The sequence below is a fragment of the Somniosus microcephalus genome, chromosome 24 (genome assembly GCF_052327205.1).
Source record: "Somniosus microcephalus isolate GS21.2 chromosome 24, FLI_Smic_1.0, whole genome shotgun sequence".
Classification (NCBI taxonomy): Eukaryota; Metazoa; Chordata; class Chondrichthyes; order Squaliformes; family Somniosidae; genus Somniosus; species Somniosus microcephalus.
The window spans coordinates 26,769,888-26,788,973 of NC_141010.1; the positions used below are offsets into that span (position 1 = coordinate 26,769,888).

Sequence of the window (19,086 nt, forward strand, 5' to 3'; positions counted from 1 at the left end):
TACCTATTCCCAGCTCTACAACTTTATCAACCTTTGTCACTTCCAGTCTTCACTTCTGAAGTGCTTTCCTTGTCCGCCTCCCATCCTCCATCCTACATAAAGTCCAACTTGTCCATTCCAATTTCTCGTTCACTCCTTTATTCACCAATCTCCATTGGCTTTCCCATCCCCCAGTGCACTAAATTCAAAATTCTTGTCCTCTTTTAGAAATCCCTCCATAGCCTTGCACCATCTTAACACTGCACTCTCCACCAGAACCTACATCTCAGTGTGCACGCTTTTGAATCCGGCCTCATTTGCATCCCTTCTTTTGCCATTTCAACATCAGTGGCAGAGCCTTTAGCCATCCTGGTCCAACGCTCTGGAACACTCGCTCTAAACCCCTCTTCTTTGCGGCCTCTCTCTCGTCTTCAAAAGCCTCCTCAAACCTAGTTCTTTGACCATGCATTCAGTCACCTCCCCTGATTCTTCTCCTGCAGCTACTAATACTCCGTATCCCTTTCCACCGCACTGCACCACCCCCCTCCCACCAACCTGGGGCACTTAGGGGGAAAAATTCAGTTGTTTGCACCTCCTGTTAGTGCCTTAAGAGGGCAGTAATGGGGCGCAAAGCAATTAGTGCCCGGGCGCGGCGATGTTTGTGCCGCTCGCGAAATTAACTAGACATTTTGCGGCAGCGCTAAACACTGCCGCCACGATCTCTTGCGCCGGCAGATCGTGACGTCAGTCGAGTGCATAACGCCCCGTTAGTGCCCCGGACTGGATATTGAGTGGCGCCCCCTGCCTTACCGCCTGCCGCTAGCAACGACAGGTTGAGGGGGGCGTTTTGCAGTCAGAAAGGGACTGGGGGAGCGCTATTTAAAGGCGACCGCTTCCTGCCTTTTTTTGTTGGTGACATTTGTGCACCACGCATTCTGAGAGAGAGAGAGAGAGAGACTTCTGGAGAGATACAATGTTGTGTGAAGGAGTTTTGAGTACTGAGCAGCACTTTGCAGGTTTATTTTGATTTGCACTTCCTTGCTTCGCCAGCGCTCTGAGGTAGCGCCTCGCTCCTCGGGCTTTGCGCCTTAAGACAGGTGTGAAGCGCCTGATTTAGCGCTCCAATCACCTCCACGGGCGATAAAAGCCAAGTTTGCTGTCGGAGGCGATAATTAGCGCCAGGCGCTAAACTTTGCGCACGGCCGATAATGGCGCCCCAAACGGGGCGATACTGAATTTTTCCCCCCTAATGTGTTAAAGGTACTCTAATAAATGCAAATTGTTTGTTGAAATTGTTTGGCCTGCACTCGGCAATTGTACATTTGATGAGCTTAACTCAGTTTTTTAAGGCAACTCCTTTCCTTCAATAGTGGATGCCAGTATTTATAGCCTTTTCCCTTACTGCATTAGAAGTGAGAGATTTGCCATGTTCAATAATGGAAGGTTAGACCCTCTTATGCTTCATTTTTTAAAGCCTCCTAACCCCGGACTGGCAATAAATACAAAAATATTTAATTCAATCTAGTTAGCTTCTGAACTGGCTGCTATTCTTATCTCGTGGCTGGTTTTGAACTCTCTAGAGCAGTTATTAGTTAGAAATGTAAAGAAATCCAAGTTCTTTTCTCTTTCTAATGAGGGACACACTACACTAACCACAGCAACGAGTTGATTGATGCTATTCATAAAACATTCAGCAGCAGATTTTCTGGATAATAATTACACACGATTTGCTGTATAATTTTATCATGCTGCGGTCCTTTTGAAATCCTTGACCTTCCGATGAATTTGCATGGGTCAGTTGGGATATCTGAGCCCTCCATACATATTTGAGCCTCCTTCCACTGGTACTATATTTAACCCCTCTGAGATCTAGAATTTGGTCATTCAAATCAATCTCGCATTGCATTGTTTTATGGTAATGATTGATTAATCGAAAGGGTTTTTTAGAAAATTAGTCTGTTTCCCAACTTAATGTTCCCAACTGGATGTTCTATTGTGAGTGAGCGAAGCGTTTTATTTAGTACCAAATTGTAAGATTTCAAATCTCTTTTCCATTCTGAGTACAAATTATAATCAAAAGTTCTTGGACTAAAACTAGATGTATATTGTTTGAATATCCTGCCATAATTTCAGAAACACTGACTGAACTTCATAACTTCTTGACACATAACATCATATTAGATTTTATTATGAAGAAAGTGATGACGTCCATTCAGCTTTTATCCCTTTAAACACATTGGGGGAAGAATTCGGTTGCTTTGCGCCTCCCGTTAGTGCCCTAAGGAGGGCGCTAATGGGGCGCAAAGCAACTAGCGCCCTGGCGCAGCGATGTTTGCACCGCTCGCGAAATTTACGACATTTTGCGGCGGCGCTAAACACTACTGCCATGATCTCCTGCGCCCGGAGATCGTGACGTCAGTCGAGCGTGCAACACCCCGGACCGGATATTGAGTGGCACCCCCTACCTTAACGCCTGCCACTAGCAACGACAGGTTGAGGGGAGCGTTTTGCAGTCGGGAAGGGATGGGGGAGCGCTATTTAAAGGCGAATGCTTCCTGCCTTTTTTTGTCGGCGACATTTTTGCACCACGCATTCTGAGAGAGAGAGAGAGAGAGAGAGACTTCTGGAGAGATTCAACGCTGTGTGAAGGAGTTTTGGGTACTGAGCAGCACTTTGCAGGTTCATTTTGATTTGACCTTCCTTGCATCGATTTAGAAGAGACTTTGGGGGCTGCACTCTGAGCTCTTTCCCTGGGCCTCTCCATCGTTCTTTCCAGCAGATTTGATGTACAGGTCTCTCCAGGCCGAGATTCAAGGCTGCAATGAGCAGGGTGTGGCTGGAGAGCAAGATCGACCCTCCCTTTTAAGAACTGGCCAGCGCCAGCGTGTCTTGTGTTCCATTACTGACTGACATCACATGAGTTTTGAAAGTGCTCTGAGGTAGTGCCTCGCTCCTCGGCGTTAGCACCTTAAGAGAGGTGTGTAGCGCCTGATTTAGCGTTCCAATCACCTCCAGGGGTGATGGCCGTTGTGGTCTGATCTGTAAAATGAAATGCACTGTAAACAGGGTGGCCTGTTGGAACTCTGATGTATTGTGCCAGTAGGGTTTCTTACCCGTGATATCTGAACAAATTCCTAATCACAGCCCTGTTATCTGAGGGAGGTGCCAAATGGGGGTCAGCCACCTCTTGGAGGGCAAGTTGGAGGATTAGTCAATGTTCAAATGTTCTATATTCAAAGTGTATAGTTGTTGCATAATTGACATAATCGATTAACATCTCCAGCTTTCAAATTGATGCATTTAAAGCCTTGTCTAAAAATGATTTGTATTTCATAAATGTAGTAAATCTTGACAACAAAATCAATAAAATATTCAGTTAATATTCAAAAATAAGGTTTAAAAATAGCATGGTTGGAAATCTAGATTCAACTCTGCTCAGACTGATTGGGATGTAAAGCTCTTCTGTAAATGAGGTTGGCCACACCACAAAACTATCCACAATTCAGCAAAGAATTGTCACCTTCACTCAGAAGGGCCATAGTTGACTAGGGTAAGTGGGAAAAGGCAGTCTTTTCACGTTGGAACTTCATCATTTGGCAAATACCCATCTTAGTCCATTACTTAATATTGAACTGAGGTTCCTGATTGTGATTTCATAGCATTGAGCCAACTTTCAGGTACTTAGTTTAATGAAACTCGTCAGAGCACACTGTAATATTTTCCTTCACATCCCTTCATATCCCTTCATTCACCTACTCTTTTCCTAGTTTGATTGTATCACCCTTGAATTCATGTTCTCCTACCTCCCTTCACTCAACACTTCACTAAGAATTTCCACAGCTTTTTAAGAAATGACTTGATCAAAACACTTACCACATTGGCAAACTTGAGCCCAGGCAATTATTTCAGTTCACAAACTTGTTTCCGAGAGCTTGGTTCCAGGTTGTTGACGTACAATATAAAGACACTGTAACACCATTAAGTTTGACTATACCCCGTGATTCAGATTTTATCGCAGGCAATTGATGCACGGTGGGTCTAACAAAGTACAATCAAAACTGTATAAAAAATCCTAACTCCATCCGTCTTAAGATCTTTTGCTATATATTTCAAAATGTAGTTGTGAGCTAATCTCTCGATGATTTTAGTGCTTGGTTTCTGTCACCGAAATTTTAGTTGCCCCTCTTTCCTAAACTTTTCTGATGTGAAAGATTAGTGAAAGATTTTTTTTAAATTGTGGCATAATACATAATGTAATCACCAGGGGGTGCTATTGAGTGATGATATTTTTAATTTTCCTTCAAACATGACATGGTTGCATGTCATTTTCTCGGTGGAATGCTAATATTAATTGGAAGTAAGTGTGCATAATGTGTTTGTCACAGATGGAATGTTTAGCTACTTGTAGCCTGGAAATATTTGATGATGTTGTGATACATGAAATACATGCTAATTGTACCATCTGTATTTTTTTCCACTATTATGGTGATCGTGAACGCAATAAATAAGGGACTCCCAGTAAATCAACACAATCAGACATATTGAATATCTGACTAGATCCTGCCTAGTTATTGGCAGAAATTCCAGTCCCTATGGATGAGTATGCACAGTGCATGCGCTGGAAACCGACATTTCCAATCTGTCAAGGAAGCTCTTGACAGATCCTCCGGCTGCCCTGGAGAAGGGCCTCTGCAGGTGGAGAGTTCTGTTTTTTGGAGACCCTCCGCCCGCAGAAAACACTTACAATTGTTGCGCCTGTAAAAGCAGGTTTTAAAAAAAATTATTTGAAGTTTTACTTATGTTTTGGGGGCGATCTCTATTCATAGATTTGACGGGTCTTCCTGTCAAATCTATGAATGGAGATTCCCTGCTCTGATTGGCTCCCCATGGCCCACGTGATCCCAGGGACGCTGCAAACTACCTGCGCCCCTGGGATACGCGGGCCCTGCACACCGGCAGTTTGAAGAGGCACAGCAATGGAATTCTCTGCCTCCCGGGAGTCCTCTGGCCCAGGCGGAGATTTTTCCAACGGAATTTCTATTAATATTATGTTTTCAGTATTTTAAGACAATTTAGGGAACTTCTGTTATCTTTTTAAAATGTTCGCCCTCCCAACTACTTTTCTCCTTCCCTAAAGGTAGTGATTGCTGCTGGGGTTTGATCCCATGAGAGTCAGAAGCCCCAAGTACCTGCCCAGTTCTAAAATAGGAGTTTCGGCAGGCTATTCAGTTATGCATGTCGACCTAGAAAATGAGTAAAAGCTTCAATAAACGGAGACTGTGTCAAAATTCCGACAATTCACAATGGGGCCTAAATAGAACCCTGTGACATGAAAATAAGCAATTGCGTTGAAAGTGCAGCGGGACATGGTCTTCTAGCTTAAGCTGTAGGTACACCCAACTGCTCTTCCTTCATGTATAGGGGAGAAAAAAAAACTTAACTACACAAAGGCCTGAAGGCAGTACAAATATTGAAGGTACAGGATTTATTTTCAAGGGGGCGGGGAGTCCAGGGGCATGTCTCCTCAGATCTTTGGTTTTTTAATGCTTCATTTGGTATAGTTTCAAATGGTATTGAAAGTATTCACTGTGGGAACAATTTTGTCTGGAATTTTCTGTACCTGGGCAGGTCGGGTGCGGGCAGTCGCCGTGTCGGGTCGTGACCCCGTTCCTGATTCCATTCCGCTCCTGAGATTGACTTGCTGTTAATGGCGCCTATTAAGCCCGCCCTGCGTGTTACCCGGCCCTATTAAATGGTGCGGGCCTGATGACGTCATCAATGTCGTATCTTCAGGCGGGATATTTAAAGGAGCCATGGTCACATTGCATTTGAAGGTTCCTCTAGGATAGTGTAGGCACTCCGCTGCACCATTGCAGTGTGACAAAGAGTTTAAACATAACTGCACAGAGACAGAGGGCAGCACCCAGGTTCTTGGATGACTCCCCCTATATGCTTGTGGAGGGAGTCGGAGCACGTGGGGAGGTCCTCTTCCCTTCCGATGGGCGGAAGAGACCACTCCAGTGGACCAAAGGAGCCTGGTTCCAAATAGCAGAGGAGATCAACAGCAGGGATGTGGTCAGGAGGACCTGAGTGCATTGCTGGAAATGCTTCAATTATCTCATTAGATCAGGAAAGGTGAGTGCAAAACCACACTCAACTTCATCCTGCTGTGCCTGTCATCACATCCCCATCACTCTGCCTTCCCAAGCCTGCTTCTGCACATCATTACTCACACCAACATACCTTACACGTCCACCCATCCCTCTCTATCTACATTTTCACATCCCCATCTTACTAGCCACCCCTCACACTCCGCCTCATCCTAATGCAATCATACCAATGAACAACACACAAGGAGGCCACTTGACATTGCCACCCAACTCCCTCATAGTCTCGCACTACAGATGTTACCTATCCATTCCTTACACTCATTCCATCACTCTCACTCAAACCTCTCTTCTTTCCCTCCTTGCAGGAAAAGAGCCCACAATAAGGGGGAGAGGGAGAGAACCGAAGTTGGCCCTTCATCACTGGCCACCTTAACAGCAGCAGAGGAGGTCACCCTGGAAGTGCCTGAAGTCGCAGAGCAGCTGGAGGTGGGAGACGGAGAGAGGGGGACATCTCAGTAACCTGGTGACAGAATTACATCTCATATAACAACATGGCATACAGCAGTCACTCGTAGGGAGACTGATGTCAGCAGCCAGTGAATGTTCATCATGTGCATACCCGTATCGGTACCCATTCTTGATATGACATATCTAACTCGTCTCTTTATTCTCCCACAAGTCCATCAAGAGCATCCCCCCCAATGTCCAGGAGGAAGAGGAAGACGACTCCTCAGAGGAGTCTCCAGCCTCTGAGGGTGCACCGTCACCAGACACAAGCACACCCGGCACCAGCGCAGATACGCACACCTCGATGGGTGCTACGCGAGATAAAGTAGTGCTGTGACCAGGTCCATCACAACTCACAAGTGAGCAAGAGATGTTGGAGACAGTGACAGCAGTGGAGACTCCTCGCCGGAGGGTGCAGGACGCTCCCAGCTCTGCTCAGCTGCATGCAGACGCTGAGCCTCGGGGGACACCCAGAAAGAGGACGATCCTGGAGGTGCAGGAAGAAGTGCAGGAGGCTTTGACAAGTTTTGCGACCACAATGTCTGCAAATGTGCAGAGAATGGAGGATCCATCTCCAACATGAGCACCACCGTGTCACAGGCGATGGCGACTGTAGGCTCTTCCATGGATAGGATGGCCACCTGCATGGAGCAGCTAATGCGCCACTCACAGGAGAACATGGTCTCTATGGAGAATAGATGGCTATCAATGGAGGATAGATGGCAGAGGCTCATTGACCTCCTCTCTTGGAGGGATGTCAACATAAACGTGGGTCCTCATGGCCTCACTGCTGTGTAGCAAGGTGCTCGCCAGCTCCTTGCTAGCAGGGAAGTGTGGGTGGCCCATGAGAGCAATGATGGTGAGAGTGGACCTGCAAGTTAGGGCTCCTCTCAAAGCGCTCACACTTCTACCCCATTGTCCCTCCCTCAATCAGAGCCCCAGATGGCTCCTCGGATCGCGGTGGCCGAGCCTGCCCCTGCACAGTCGCAGGAGGAGCGGACTTTGACGGGACCATCACAGGCTCCAAAACCCAGAGGATGTCTGCCAAAAGTGTCTATGTAGTCACAGCAGGAAAGTGAGCAGCCTGCCTCTACCTCTACTGAAGCCACAGGGGTAGCATCTCATAGAATCACATGTAAGAGAAAGATGAAACACAAGTAGATGCACAAAGGGTAGCCACTTGGGTGTTTTAATAAATGTTTCTGTAAAGTTTCTGTTACTGTGATGTCACGCCTAAAACTATTTCTTTTCACCACTGGACAAATTTGCGTGCAACTTTGGAAGTGGCTTAGTGAGTTGGAGTGAATGGTGAGACATAACGTTACCTCCAGCAATGGTGGCCAGTGTGAAAGGAATGGCGTCGTCATTGTAGGGATGCTTTATGGTGTTGTGAGGTGAGCCTAGAGCAGCATGTGGCAGCCATATGGGTGCAATGCCTAAAGTTAAGTAAATCTGGCCATGATGAGCCCGTCCCTGGCCTCCCGGACAGCAATGTGCTTGGGTGCTGGTGGGATCTGGACTGCAGGTTCCTCCTGCTCCTCCTCCTCCTCCTTTTGAAGAGGCTGTGCTCTCGGAGCCTTGCTCCTCATGCAGCGCAGGGCACAGCAGACCACGATGATTCTGGTGCGTACTGAAGGGCTCCTCCAGATCTGTCAAGGCATCTGAAGCGCATTTTCAACATACATATTGTCTGCTCTATGACACATCTGGTAGATGTATGGCTTTCATTATATCTCTCCACGGCCTCAGTAGGGGTCTCCTCAAGGGTGTCATGAGCCACGTCTTCAGTGGCTAGCCCATTTCTCCAAGCAGCCAGCTGGAAAGTCTGTTTGGAGGAGCGAAGAGCTGAGGGAGGGTGGACTGGTGCAGGATGAAAGAGTCATGACAGCTGTCGGGGAATTTGGCACGCACATGCATAATGACCTTACTATAGGTGCAGACAAACTGCACATTGAGGGAGTGGAAGCTCTTGTGGTTGACAAAGACTCCTGGGTGATGATGGGGTGCCCTGATGGCCACATGTGTGTAGTTGATGAGGCCCTGCACCTGAAGGAAGCCAGCTAGAGTGGCAAATCTGAACACCTGCTCAGAAAACTGGCTTCATCGGTGGCAACGTTGATATAATTGGCTAACTTGTCAAAGAGGCATCTGTGGGTGGCTAACTATGAGATGCCACAAATGTCTGCTGCAGATCCCTGGAAGGAGCCTTCGGTGAAGACGTTGAGGGCACTGGTGACTTTGACAGCCACTGGTAAGGTGTGTCCACCTGCTCCTCTGGGCTGCAGGTCTTGCTCCAGCAAACTGCAAATATCTGCGGCAACCTGGCGTGATAGCCTGAGCCTCCTTTGGCACTGCTGCTCCATCATGTTGAGGAAGCTCATCCTCTGCCTGTATACCCTGTGTTGGGGGTATCGCCTCCGGCACGGTGCAGCCCTGCGCTGATGCCCTCTGTCTTGTGCAGCATCAAGTGGTTGAGGAGAAGGTTGGTGGTGGTGTTGTTGGTGCTGCTGGTGTTGGGGCTCATCGGGGACCGATTCTGAGGACCAAGGTAAGAGAGCATAACTGGCACCCATGCTGATGTAATAGATGGCAGGACAAGTAGAGATGACAGAAGCAATCTGTCAATGGTGTGATAGTTTCTATCAATGAGGTGACAGTGGATACTGACTTTGCTGGAAACACTTGCAACCTCTAGAAAGCTACAGCTCTGCTGACAATGCAGTCAGCAACTGCATCTGCCTTAGGAAAGTGACCAGCTGTCAGGTGGGAATTTTTATTGTACTTTCCATGCTGTGCACTAATGAAGTGCATCAATGGCCACTCAACTTTTGTCTCAAGTTTACAGACGTGGTACCTGAGCTGTGTGATTCCCGTGCTCATCCAGGGAAATTTGAAAGTAGGATTAAAAAGATGCTTAAGGGTCTAACAAGTACCTCATAATGATCTCCATTACCTCGGCCGCCTCTGCTGTTCGGGTCGCTCCCCCGCTGGCAAACGTGCCTGAGGGAAAGGCGCGTGGGGGCAAGATGACGGAGGTTTCCCGACCCACTCCAAGGTTTCTCAAATTTCCCTCCTGACCCGCCTCCAATCGCGCCCGCATGGACCCCAGAAAATTCCGGCCTTTATGTTTAAAATTCCCTTCTCCCAGCAGCAACAGATAATCAATTACCCAGAAGAAAGACTTTTAATTAATTAACATTAATTGTCAGGTAAAGGACTTGAACCATGTCTGATTAACTGTGGGTCATTGCAGTCAAAGCTGCAGGCAGTATATTTAGAATTCTACATATTCAGTCCAAATGCTACACCCCAGGCTATTCTTCCCATGTTCTACTTCATTAAAAGGAGTGACGCAGGTTAACAAGGCCATAAGAAATGCTAACAAAGCATTGGGCTTCATTTCTAGAGGGATAGGATTGAAAAGCAGAGAAGTTATGTTAAATTTGTATAGAACCTTGGTTAGACCACACTTGGAGTACTGTGTACTGTTCTGGACGCCATAATACAAAAAGGATATAGAGACACTGGAGACGGTGCAAAAAAGATTAACAAGGATGATACCAGAACTGAGTGGTTATACTCATTGAAACTTATAAAATTCTAATAGGACAGACTGATGCAGGAAGGATGTTCCTGATGGCAGGGGAGTCCAGAACCAGGGGTCACAGTCTAAGGATAAGGGGTAAGCCATTTAGGACTGAGATGAGGAGGAATTTCTTCACCCAGAGAGTGGTGAACCTGTGGAATTCTCTACCACAAAAGGCAGTCGAGGCCAATTCATTAAATATATTCAAGAAGGAGTTAGATATATTTCTTGAGGCTAAAGGGATCAAGGGATATGGGGAGAAAGCAGGGACAGGGTACTGAATTTGGATGATCAGCCATGATCTCATTAAATGGCAGAACAGGCTCGAGGGGCCGAATGGCCTACTCCTGCTCCTATCTTCGATGTTTCTATAACTGTCATGAATGGCAGGCTGGGGCTGTTTAGAAAAACGATGGCTGAAGGGTGACCTAATAGAGGTCTTTAAAATTATGAATGGGTTTGATAGGGTAGACATAGAGAATATGTTTCCACTTGTGGGTGAGTCCAAAAACTAGGGGCCATAAATATAAGATAGCCACTAATAAATCCAATAAGGAATTCAGGGGAAAGACCTTTACCCAGGGAATGGTTAGAATGTGGAACTTGCTATCACATGGAGTAGTTAAGGCGAGTAGCATAGATGCATTTAAGTGGAAGCTAAATAGGTACATGAGGGAGAAAGGAATAGAGAGTTATGTTGATGGGGTTAGATGAAGTAGGGTGGGAGGAGATCAGTTGGGCCGAATGGCCTGTTTCTATGCTGTAAATTCTATGTAACGCTACATGGAACATGCTCTTCTACAGAACTGTGAAATTTACATTAAAAGTGGGGAATTCTGATTAACTTTTGTACTCTACAAAATTGTTAAGATTTTTAATCTTAAAAAGCCAAATATCATTTTTTTTTTTAACAGACCATCACTTCCTCAAAAGCTACCTCCACAGTTATTGTCCAAACCTTCTCCCCCTCCCCCCACCATCACCCCGCTCTTAAAGGGACCCTCTGAACTCAGTTCAGCAATCTTGTGCCCTTTCAATCGTCCATTGAGCTCACTGAGCTTGTCCTCCATACCTCCCAATTCATACTTCTACCCTCTATCCCCATGGCACTCTTCTCCCTTGTCCGCTACTCAATTCAATCTTGCACTTTTACCCTCCCTCTAGTTCAAACTGATACTCTTCTTCACACCCCACTATTCTCCCTCTCTCTCCATTTAATTTAACATTGTACTCTTCTCCCTTCCCCTCAGTTAGTTGGCACTCTCCTTTCCCCCCCCCCCACCTCAGTTCATGTTGGCACTGTTTATGCAAACTCAGCTAATGCTGGTACTTTTCTAACTTCCACATCCCAAAGTACTGTTCCTGGTTTCCCTCTCCTTTCCTACCCCACCCCCAACCCCGTCCCAGAGAATCACGTCTGGTTTCTCTTCCTCCGCCCGCCCTGCCTTCACCCCACATCCACCCAATTCCTTCCCCTGATCAACCCTCTGGATCTCCTGCCCAAGTCCTGTTGCTGCTCCTGTTGGTGATTTCAGCTGCTGCATACTGGAGCAGGAAGTCCTCATCCCACCAGAATGCCCACTGTGTAGCAGCCGTAACAGGAATTGGGTAGGCAGGGTGACACTGAGTGGGGGAGGAGCCATCTTGATTTTAATCTGCTAACTCAGGCACCCAAAGCGCTGACTGGTCATGTCGTAATGCAGCTGGTTGGCATTGGCGGCGGGGGGGAGTTGGAGGATCACAGCTGAGCCCAGTTCTGTCCAAATGTACATTATCCAGCAAATGTCACTGGACAGCAGGAACCATGGCTGATCTCTTGCCTCAGCCACTTGCTGGTCCAAACTGCCACTCCAGCTGAGATTAGCTAACTTGACCTGGAGCTAGGACCAAAGCACAATACAGTAAACTCTTTCGTATCCGGCACCTACGAGACCAGGATGGTGCCGGTTGATGGAAAAATTCTGGATAACAGAGAGGTAGGCAATTTTTAACACGCAAAAATAAAAACCACTGACTAACTCGGCCACCGCGGGAAACTCGGACTCAGAAAAACGAGTGCTGGATGGATTCGGCAAGATTACCGGTTATCTATTTTGCCGGTTATTAAACAATTCCGGATGATTAAGTGCCATTTAAACAAAAGTTTACTGTATTATGTTATAAATCACTATAACTGATTTAAATAAATACTTTAACATGTTCCACGGGCCATACTGGACATTGATGCTTACAGGTAGAAAGAAATCCTCATCTGATTCAGCATTCCAAAATAATCAGCATGATAATTAATCTCTTTAACTTGTTGACCTTGTGCTGGAAGGCCAACATTCAGAAGACCATTAGAGTTAGTGCTATTCTGTTATATTGTGAATACTAAGATATCCTGCTAGATAACCCTCCGAAATGTTTCTATTTTACACTTGTTTTGTGGTATGCCTGGAGCTGCATGTGGTCGTGTCACTGACGACAAATGTGTTGACTTCTTGGTGAAAAATTACTCGACTTGCAGAGATCAGAGAGAATTATATTGAGAAAAAGTGTATGAGGAAAGAAAAGCTTAGTTCAAAGAAACTAATTGCTTTCACCGCAGCTGTGCTTTGGGATAATTCACTGAGCATGCAAGTAAGAGAAAGAAAAGAGGCAACTTTTTAATTACATCTAACAATTACAATGTAACAGCATGTTCCCAAATTAAAGACTTCAAGTCGTTGCCTCCATTAGTTTGCTTGTATTGTGTAACTTCACTTGATGGTATCCACACAGTTTGAAGGACCATTTCATTACTTGAAGACATATTTAGGTTTGGCTGCACTCCTGATTGTTTGGTTATGCATTTCTTTCCCTAATTGTATTTTTATTCATGAAGTGCTCAGAACATTTAATAGATTGTGCTCCTATTGTTAGCAAATCAATGTAGACATTTTATAAGTTTGTTAGAAGTCCATTGCCAAATCTACATCAAATTGCCTCCGTTTGAGTGCAATTGTGGGTGTTATGATTTGCACAAATAATTGTGTGCAATGCCAGAAGAATTTGGAAGTTTTATTCGCTACAGAATAATAGGCAAACTTTAAAGATTGATGTTACTTTTCCTTGCTCATAATAATCTGTGATTTTTGAACTCTTGCATCTGGGTTTTCCCATTGTATTGCCAGTGGTGATCAATTAAAATGAATGGGTTACTATCGGCTTTATGACCAGAAGAACTTGGGTGTTAATGGAATCTGGTAACCATTTACAGAGCACCTCATTCCATAATCTGTAGCCCATGTTTCTGGACTTCCTATCCACAGCCTGTCAGCTCTTCGATATTGTAGGAATCAGTATAAATTGGGATTGTGGCCCTCTACAAAATGTTGGAGTAACCCTGGGACATCAGATGTGTCTTTCTAATTGTATACATACTGCTGCCTTTACCTACCCTAGGAGAATCTGTTTCCTTGAGCATTTGGCTAAATCATGGAGTTTTGTTTCGGGTGCAGACATTTCAAGACTAACTGTTAGATGATTAACAGAGAAGCCAACTTTCTGATGAGAGCTTCACATTTACTCATTGTCCTGATGATTTGCACAACAACATTGTAATTGGTTTTTGGAGCCACTCCTCAATTGTCTTAATTACGTGGTCTAGAAATGACACCATATTTAATGTAATGAGAGGGTTCAGGGAAGGACCAAAATTACAATGACCCTGCTCTGTCGGCAGAAGTGCCCAGAACGAAGGATGCCAACTCCATGCCGAATCGCAAGCCGGGGTCATGTACATGACCAGCGTGGGCTACCTGTGCTTGTAAGGGAACATCAGTGGCGCTCACCCTTTTAAAAAATTCATTCACGGGACATGGGCATCTTTGGCAATGCCAGCATTTATTGCCCAACCCTAATTGCCCTTGAGAAGGTGCTGGTGAGCCACCCTCTTGAACCACTGCAGTCCGTGTGGTGAAGGTACTCGCACAATGCTGTTAGGTAGAGAGTTCCAGGATTTTGACCCGGCGACAATGAAGGAATGGCGATATATTTCCCAGTCAGGATGGTGTGTGACTTGGAGGGGAAATTGGAGGTGGTGGTGTTCCCATGTGCCTGTGCCCTTGTCCTTCAAGGTGGTAGAGGTTGTGGGTTTGGGAGGTGCTGCCGAAGAAGCCTTGGCGAGTTGCTGCAGTGCATCTTGTAGATGGTACACACTGCAGCCGCGGTGGAGGGAATGAATGTTTAAGGTGGTCGATGGGGTGCCAATCAAGCGGGCTGCTTTGTCCTGGATGGTGCCGAGCTGCACTTGTCCAGGCATGTGGAGAGTATTCCATCACGCTCCTAATCCACAATTGGGTCTCTGAGGCTTTCCGAAGGGAAAAACAGGTATGTGTTCAGTCAGCTCAGAAAGGAGCCATGCTTCTTTAGAAAAGATAAACAATCCCCTCCTGGATCGATTACTGTAATCTAGGTAAGATCTGGGGGCTTTCTAAGGGCCTTAACGGTACTCATGCCAACAGGAGTAGGCCATCCTGCTCCTGATTCTAATATTCTTATGTTCTGTCAGTTGGCGAGCGTTCCATTGAGACGCTCCTATAAGGGCACACTGGGTGGAATTCCTGGTGCAGCTCATGAATTCCCCTGGACACTCCCGCCTGATATGGAAGGGTCAGGCGGAAAACTGCTTCCCTCTCCCCCAGGAATTTACCCGATTAGATTAATGGGGCAGAATCCAGGCAGAAGTGGAGCCATCTCCAAATTCCATCCCCCTTGCAGGTGATCCCCTGGAATTTCACAGCCAGGGAGTTTGAACTGGGAAATGCAGGCCTGAAATGCCTGCCCAGTAATTTTACAAAAAGGTCACTGAGACTTCACCCGGAAATATTGCTCCATGCTCATAGAATCCTAAAATTTACAGCACAGTGGCTGTGCAGTTGCTAGCTCATTAACTCTGCCCCAGTTAAACTGTACCTTCTTTTTTCCAGCTGTTTGATTGCATGAAGAATAAAAACAACCTGTAGAAATCCATCATTATCACTCCAACTGGAGAATCTTCACCTTTGGAGGACAGGTGTCAAAATGCCTGTGGCTTCAGCTCATTCGGACGCAGGTGAGTTGTACAAAACCTGTTGTGCCAGCAGGGTTATCTTAGAAAAGTCTCGGTGCATTAGCTTTGTGCTTGGATACAGTAAACTGCCATTCCGGGTCTTGTGTTAGGAAAGTAAATGTAATAGATTGTTCTAACTCTCGTTGGTTTTCTCCCTAGCTTTTTATTTTGTTTGATAACGCTCCTCTGAAGAACATTGGGGCATTTTACTACATTAAAGGTGCTATATCACAGAATCACAGAAACCCCACACTGCAGATAGAGGCCATTTCGGCCCATCGAGCCTGCACCGACACATATCCCACCCGATCCCCGTAACCCCTACACCAACACATATCCCACCCTATCCCCGCGTATTTAATCCCCCTAACACTAAGGGTCAATTTATCATAGCCAATCAACCTAACCCGCACATCTTTGGACTGTGGGAGGAAACCGGAGCACCCGGAGAAAACCCACGCAAACACAGGGAGACTGTCTGTGTGGAGTTTGCACAGTCACCCAAGGCCGGATTTGAACCCGGGTCCCTGGCGCTGTGAGGCAACAGTGCTAACCACTATGCCACCGTGCTGGCTGGTGTAGCTGTGAACCAGGGTTCATAAATTAGATATGCATGTTGTTATCTTCACAAACAGTTAACCTTGCTAACTGCTTGTTTTTGAACTGGCCTGGTATTCCTGGGAGGGGAATGGGGCTGTTAACCCAATTTAAACTATTTTGTTGTTAATGCCCCACATAAGGTGCATAGTAACAGGATTAGGCCATTTAGCCCCTCGAGCCTGTTCCGCCATTCAATGAGATCATGGCTGATCCATGATCTAACTCCATATGGGCCTTTGCCCCATACCCCTTAATACCTTTGGTTAACAAAAATCTATCAATCTCAGATTTAAAATCTAGCATCAATTGTCATTTGCGGAAGAGAGTTCCAAACATCAACCACCCTTTGTGTGTAGAAGTGTTTCCTAACTTCACTCCTGAGAGGCCTGACTCCAATTTTTAGACTATGCCCCCTAGTCCTAGACTCCCCAACCAGCAGAAATAGTTTCTCTCTATCTACCCTAAGAGTTCCCCTTAATATCTTGAAAACTTCGATAAAAATCACTCCCTAACCTTCTAAATTCCAGGGGATACAGCCCTAGTTTGTGTAATCGCTCCTCAGAGTCTAGGTATCATTCTGGTAAATCTATGCTGGACTCCCTCCAAGGCCAATATATCCCTCTTACGGTGTGGTGCCCAGAACTGCTCACAGTACTCCAGTTGTGGTCTAACCAGGGCTTTGTATAGCAGTAGCATAACTTCTACCTTTTCAAGTCCTTTTCAAGTTAAACACAAGAAATACTCTGCTTCCATGTTTGAATCCCTCCAATCAGGTTTCCGCCCTTGCCACAATACCGAAACAGCTCTCATCAAGGTCACAAATGACATCCTTTGTGACTGTGACCAAGGTAAACTATCTTTCATCATCCTTCTTGACTTGTCTGCAACCTTTGACACAGTTGACCACTCCATCCTTCTCCAATGCCTCTCCACCATCGTCCAGCTGGGTAGGACTGCACTCGCCTGGTTCCACTCTTATCTATCTAATCGTAGCCAGAGAATCACCTGCAACGGCTTCTCTTCCTGCTCCCACATCATTACCTCTCCTATTTCTCATCTACATGTTACCCCTTGGCTACATCATCTGGAAAACACAGCGTCAGTTTCCACATGTACGCTGATGACACCCAGCTCTAGCTCACTACCACTTCTCTCGACCCCTCCACGGTCTCTAAATTGTCAGACTGCTTGTCCGACATCCAGTTCTGGATGAGCAGAAATGTTCTCCAATTAAATATTGGGAAGACCGAAGCCACTGTTTTCGGTCCCCGCCACAAACTCTGTTCCCTAGCCACTGACTTCATCCCTCTCCCTAACATTGTCTGCGGCTGAACCACACTGTTCGCAACCTTGGTGTCATATTTGACCCTAAAATGAGCTTCCGACCACATATCCACAGCATAACCGCCTATTTCCACCTCCGTAACATCGCCCGTCTCTGCCCTTGTGATGGGCCTTCAATAACCACAAAACTAGAAGTTATAGACTTAAACAAGTTGGCTTTTAATCACTAAGATCAGAGCTAACATCTCAACACGCCGACTGGTTCACAGGAATGAGTCATACAGATCCTGGGATCTTTATGTAAGAGAAGTCAGGGGCAGAGCCAAGAGCCAAGACCTGGAACCTCCCAGGTTAGTCAGGAAAGAGGAAGTGAAACTATACACAGTGGGGGAGGGTAATATACATGAGTGCAAAACGAATACAGGACCAAGACAAACAGATTTCATTACATTCACCCCTTCTATAGATTTAGTCCATCGGGGTGATGTTTCTTAAAAGTTGGTATAAGTGAGTCTGTCAGGAGGTTTTGCAGTTCTCAGTGATCGGCGCAAAGCCAGTTGGGGTGCCTCTAGGGGAGTGGATTCTGGTTCCTCTGCTGTCCGGGCCTCCGCAGTGTCTTCCAGGTTATCTGCAGTGTCCTCCAGGTTAAAGTTGGGTATTGATACCTCTGGGCGTCCTGTCTCTTTGTAGTGTAGGTCTTCATCGGGTAGTCTCCCATCGTTCTCTCCGCTCCCCGAGGGAGCGAGGTCTTTTATGGAAACAGTGTCCTCTCGCCCGTCAGAGTATTCGATATAGGCGTACTGAGGGTTTGCATGGAGGAGCTGTACCTTTTCCACAAGGGGGTCCGTTTTATGGCCTCTCACGTGCTTCCGCAATAGTACTGTCCCCGGAGACGTCAGCCACGCGGGTAGAGATATGCCCGAGGTGGATTTCCAGGGGAAAATGAACATCTTTTCGTGGGGGGTAGCGTTAGTGGCAGTACATAACAGAGACCTTATGGAGTGGAGCACGTCTGGGAGGACTTCCTACCAGCGGGAGGTCGGAAGGCCTTTTGACTTTAAGGCTAACGGGACAGCCTTCCAAACAGTAGCATTCTCCCTTTCCACTTGCCCATTACCCCGGGGTTGTAGCTAGTGGTTCTGCTAGTGGCTATCCCCTTCGAGAGCAAGAACTGGTGCAGCTCGTCACTCATGAATGACGTCCCCCTATCGCTGTGTATGTAGTTCGGCATGCCAAACATGCAGAATAGATTACAGAGACACTTGATGACCGTGGCACTGGTCATGTCTGGGCAGGGAATGGCGAAGGGGAAGCGGGAATATTCATCAATGATATTGAGGAAGTATACGTTACGGTCGGCAGAGGGAAGGGGTCCCTTGAAGTCCAGACTTAGGCGCTCGAATGGCCATGTGGCTTTGATAAGGTGTGCACGGTCAGGCCTGTAGAAACGAGGCTTACATTCCGCACAGATGCGGCAGGCTCTGGTCATTGCCCTGACCTCCTCGATGGAGTGGGGCAGATTGCGGGACTTTATAAAATGGTATAGTCGGGTGACCCCTGGGTGACAGAGGTCGTTGTGGAGACCCTGTAATTTGTCAGTATGAATGCTGGCACACATTCCCCGCGATAGGGCGTCTGGGGGTTCATTAAGGGCTCCCGGCCTGCACATAATATCATAGTCGAACGTGGATAGTTCGATCCTCCACCTGAGTATTTTGTCATTCTTGATTTTCCCCCTTTGTTATTAAACATGAAAGCCACCGACTGCTGGTCGGTGAGCAGGATGAAACGTTTGCCGGCTAGGTAGTGTCTCCAGTGCCGCACTGCCTCCACTATAGCCTGTGCCTCCTTCTCGACAGAAGAGTGTCTGATTTCAGGTCCCTGAAGGGCTCGGGAGAAGAAGGCCACAGGTCTCCCAGCCTGATTGAGGGTCGCAGCTAAGGCAA

At 46.6% G+C, this 19,086-nt stretch overlaps 1 protein-coding gene across 1 annotated transcript in view; it reads left to right on the plus strand.

Annotated features, from left to right (window-relative positions):
• mpp2b (MAGUK p55 scaffold protein 2b) overlaps nucleotides 1–19,086 on the plus strand; it is a 667,238-nt gene that overhangs the window by 221,219 nt on the left and 426,933 nt on the right. The window contains exon 2 of the mRNA XM_085966350.1: nucleotides 15,135–15,259. Within this exon, the coding sequence (XP_085822476.1) occupies nucleotides 15,229–15,259 (31 nt within the window). The 5' untranslated portion in view covers nucleotides 15,135–15,228. The remainder of the gene's footprint in view (nucleotides 1–15,134; nucleotides 15,260–19,086) is intronic.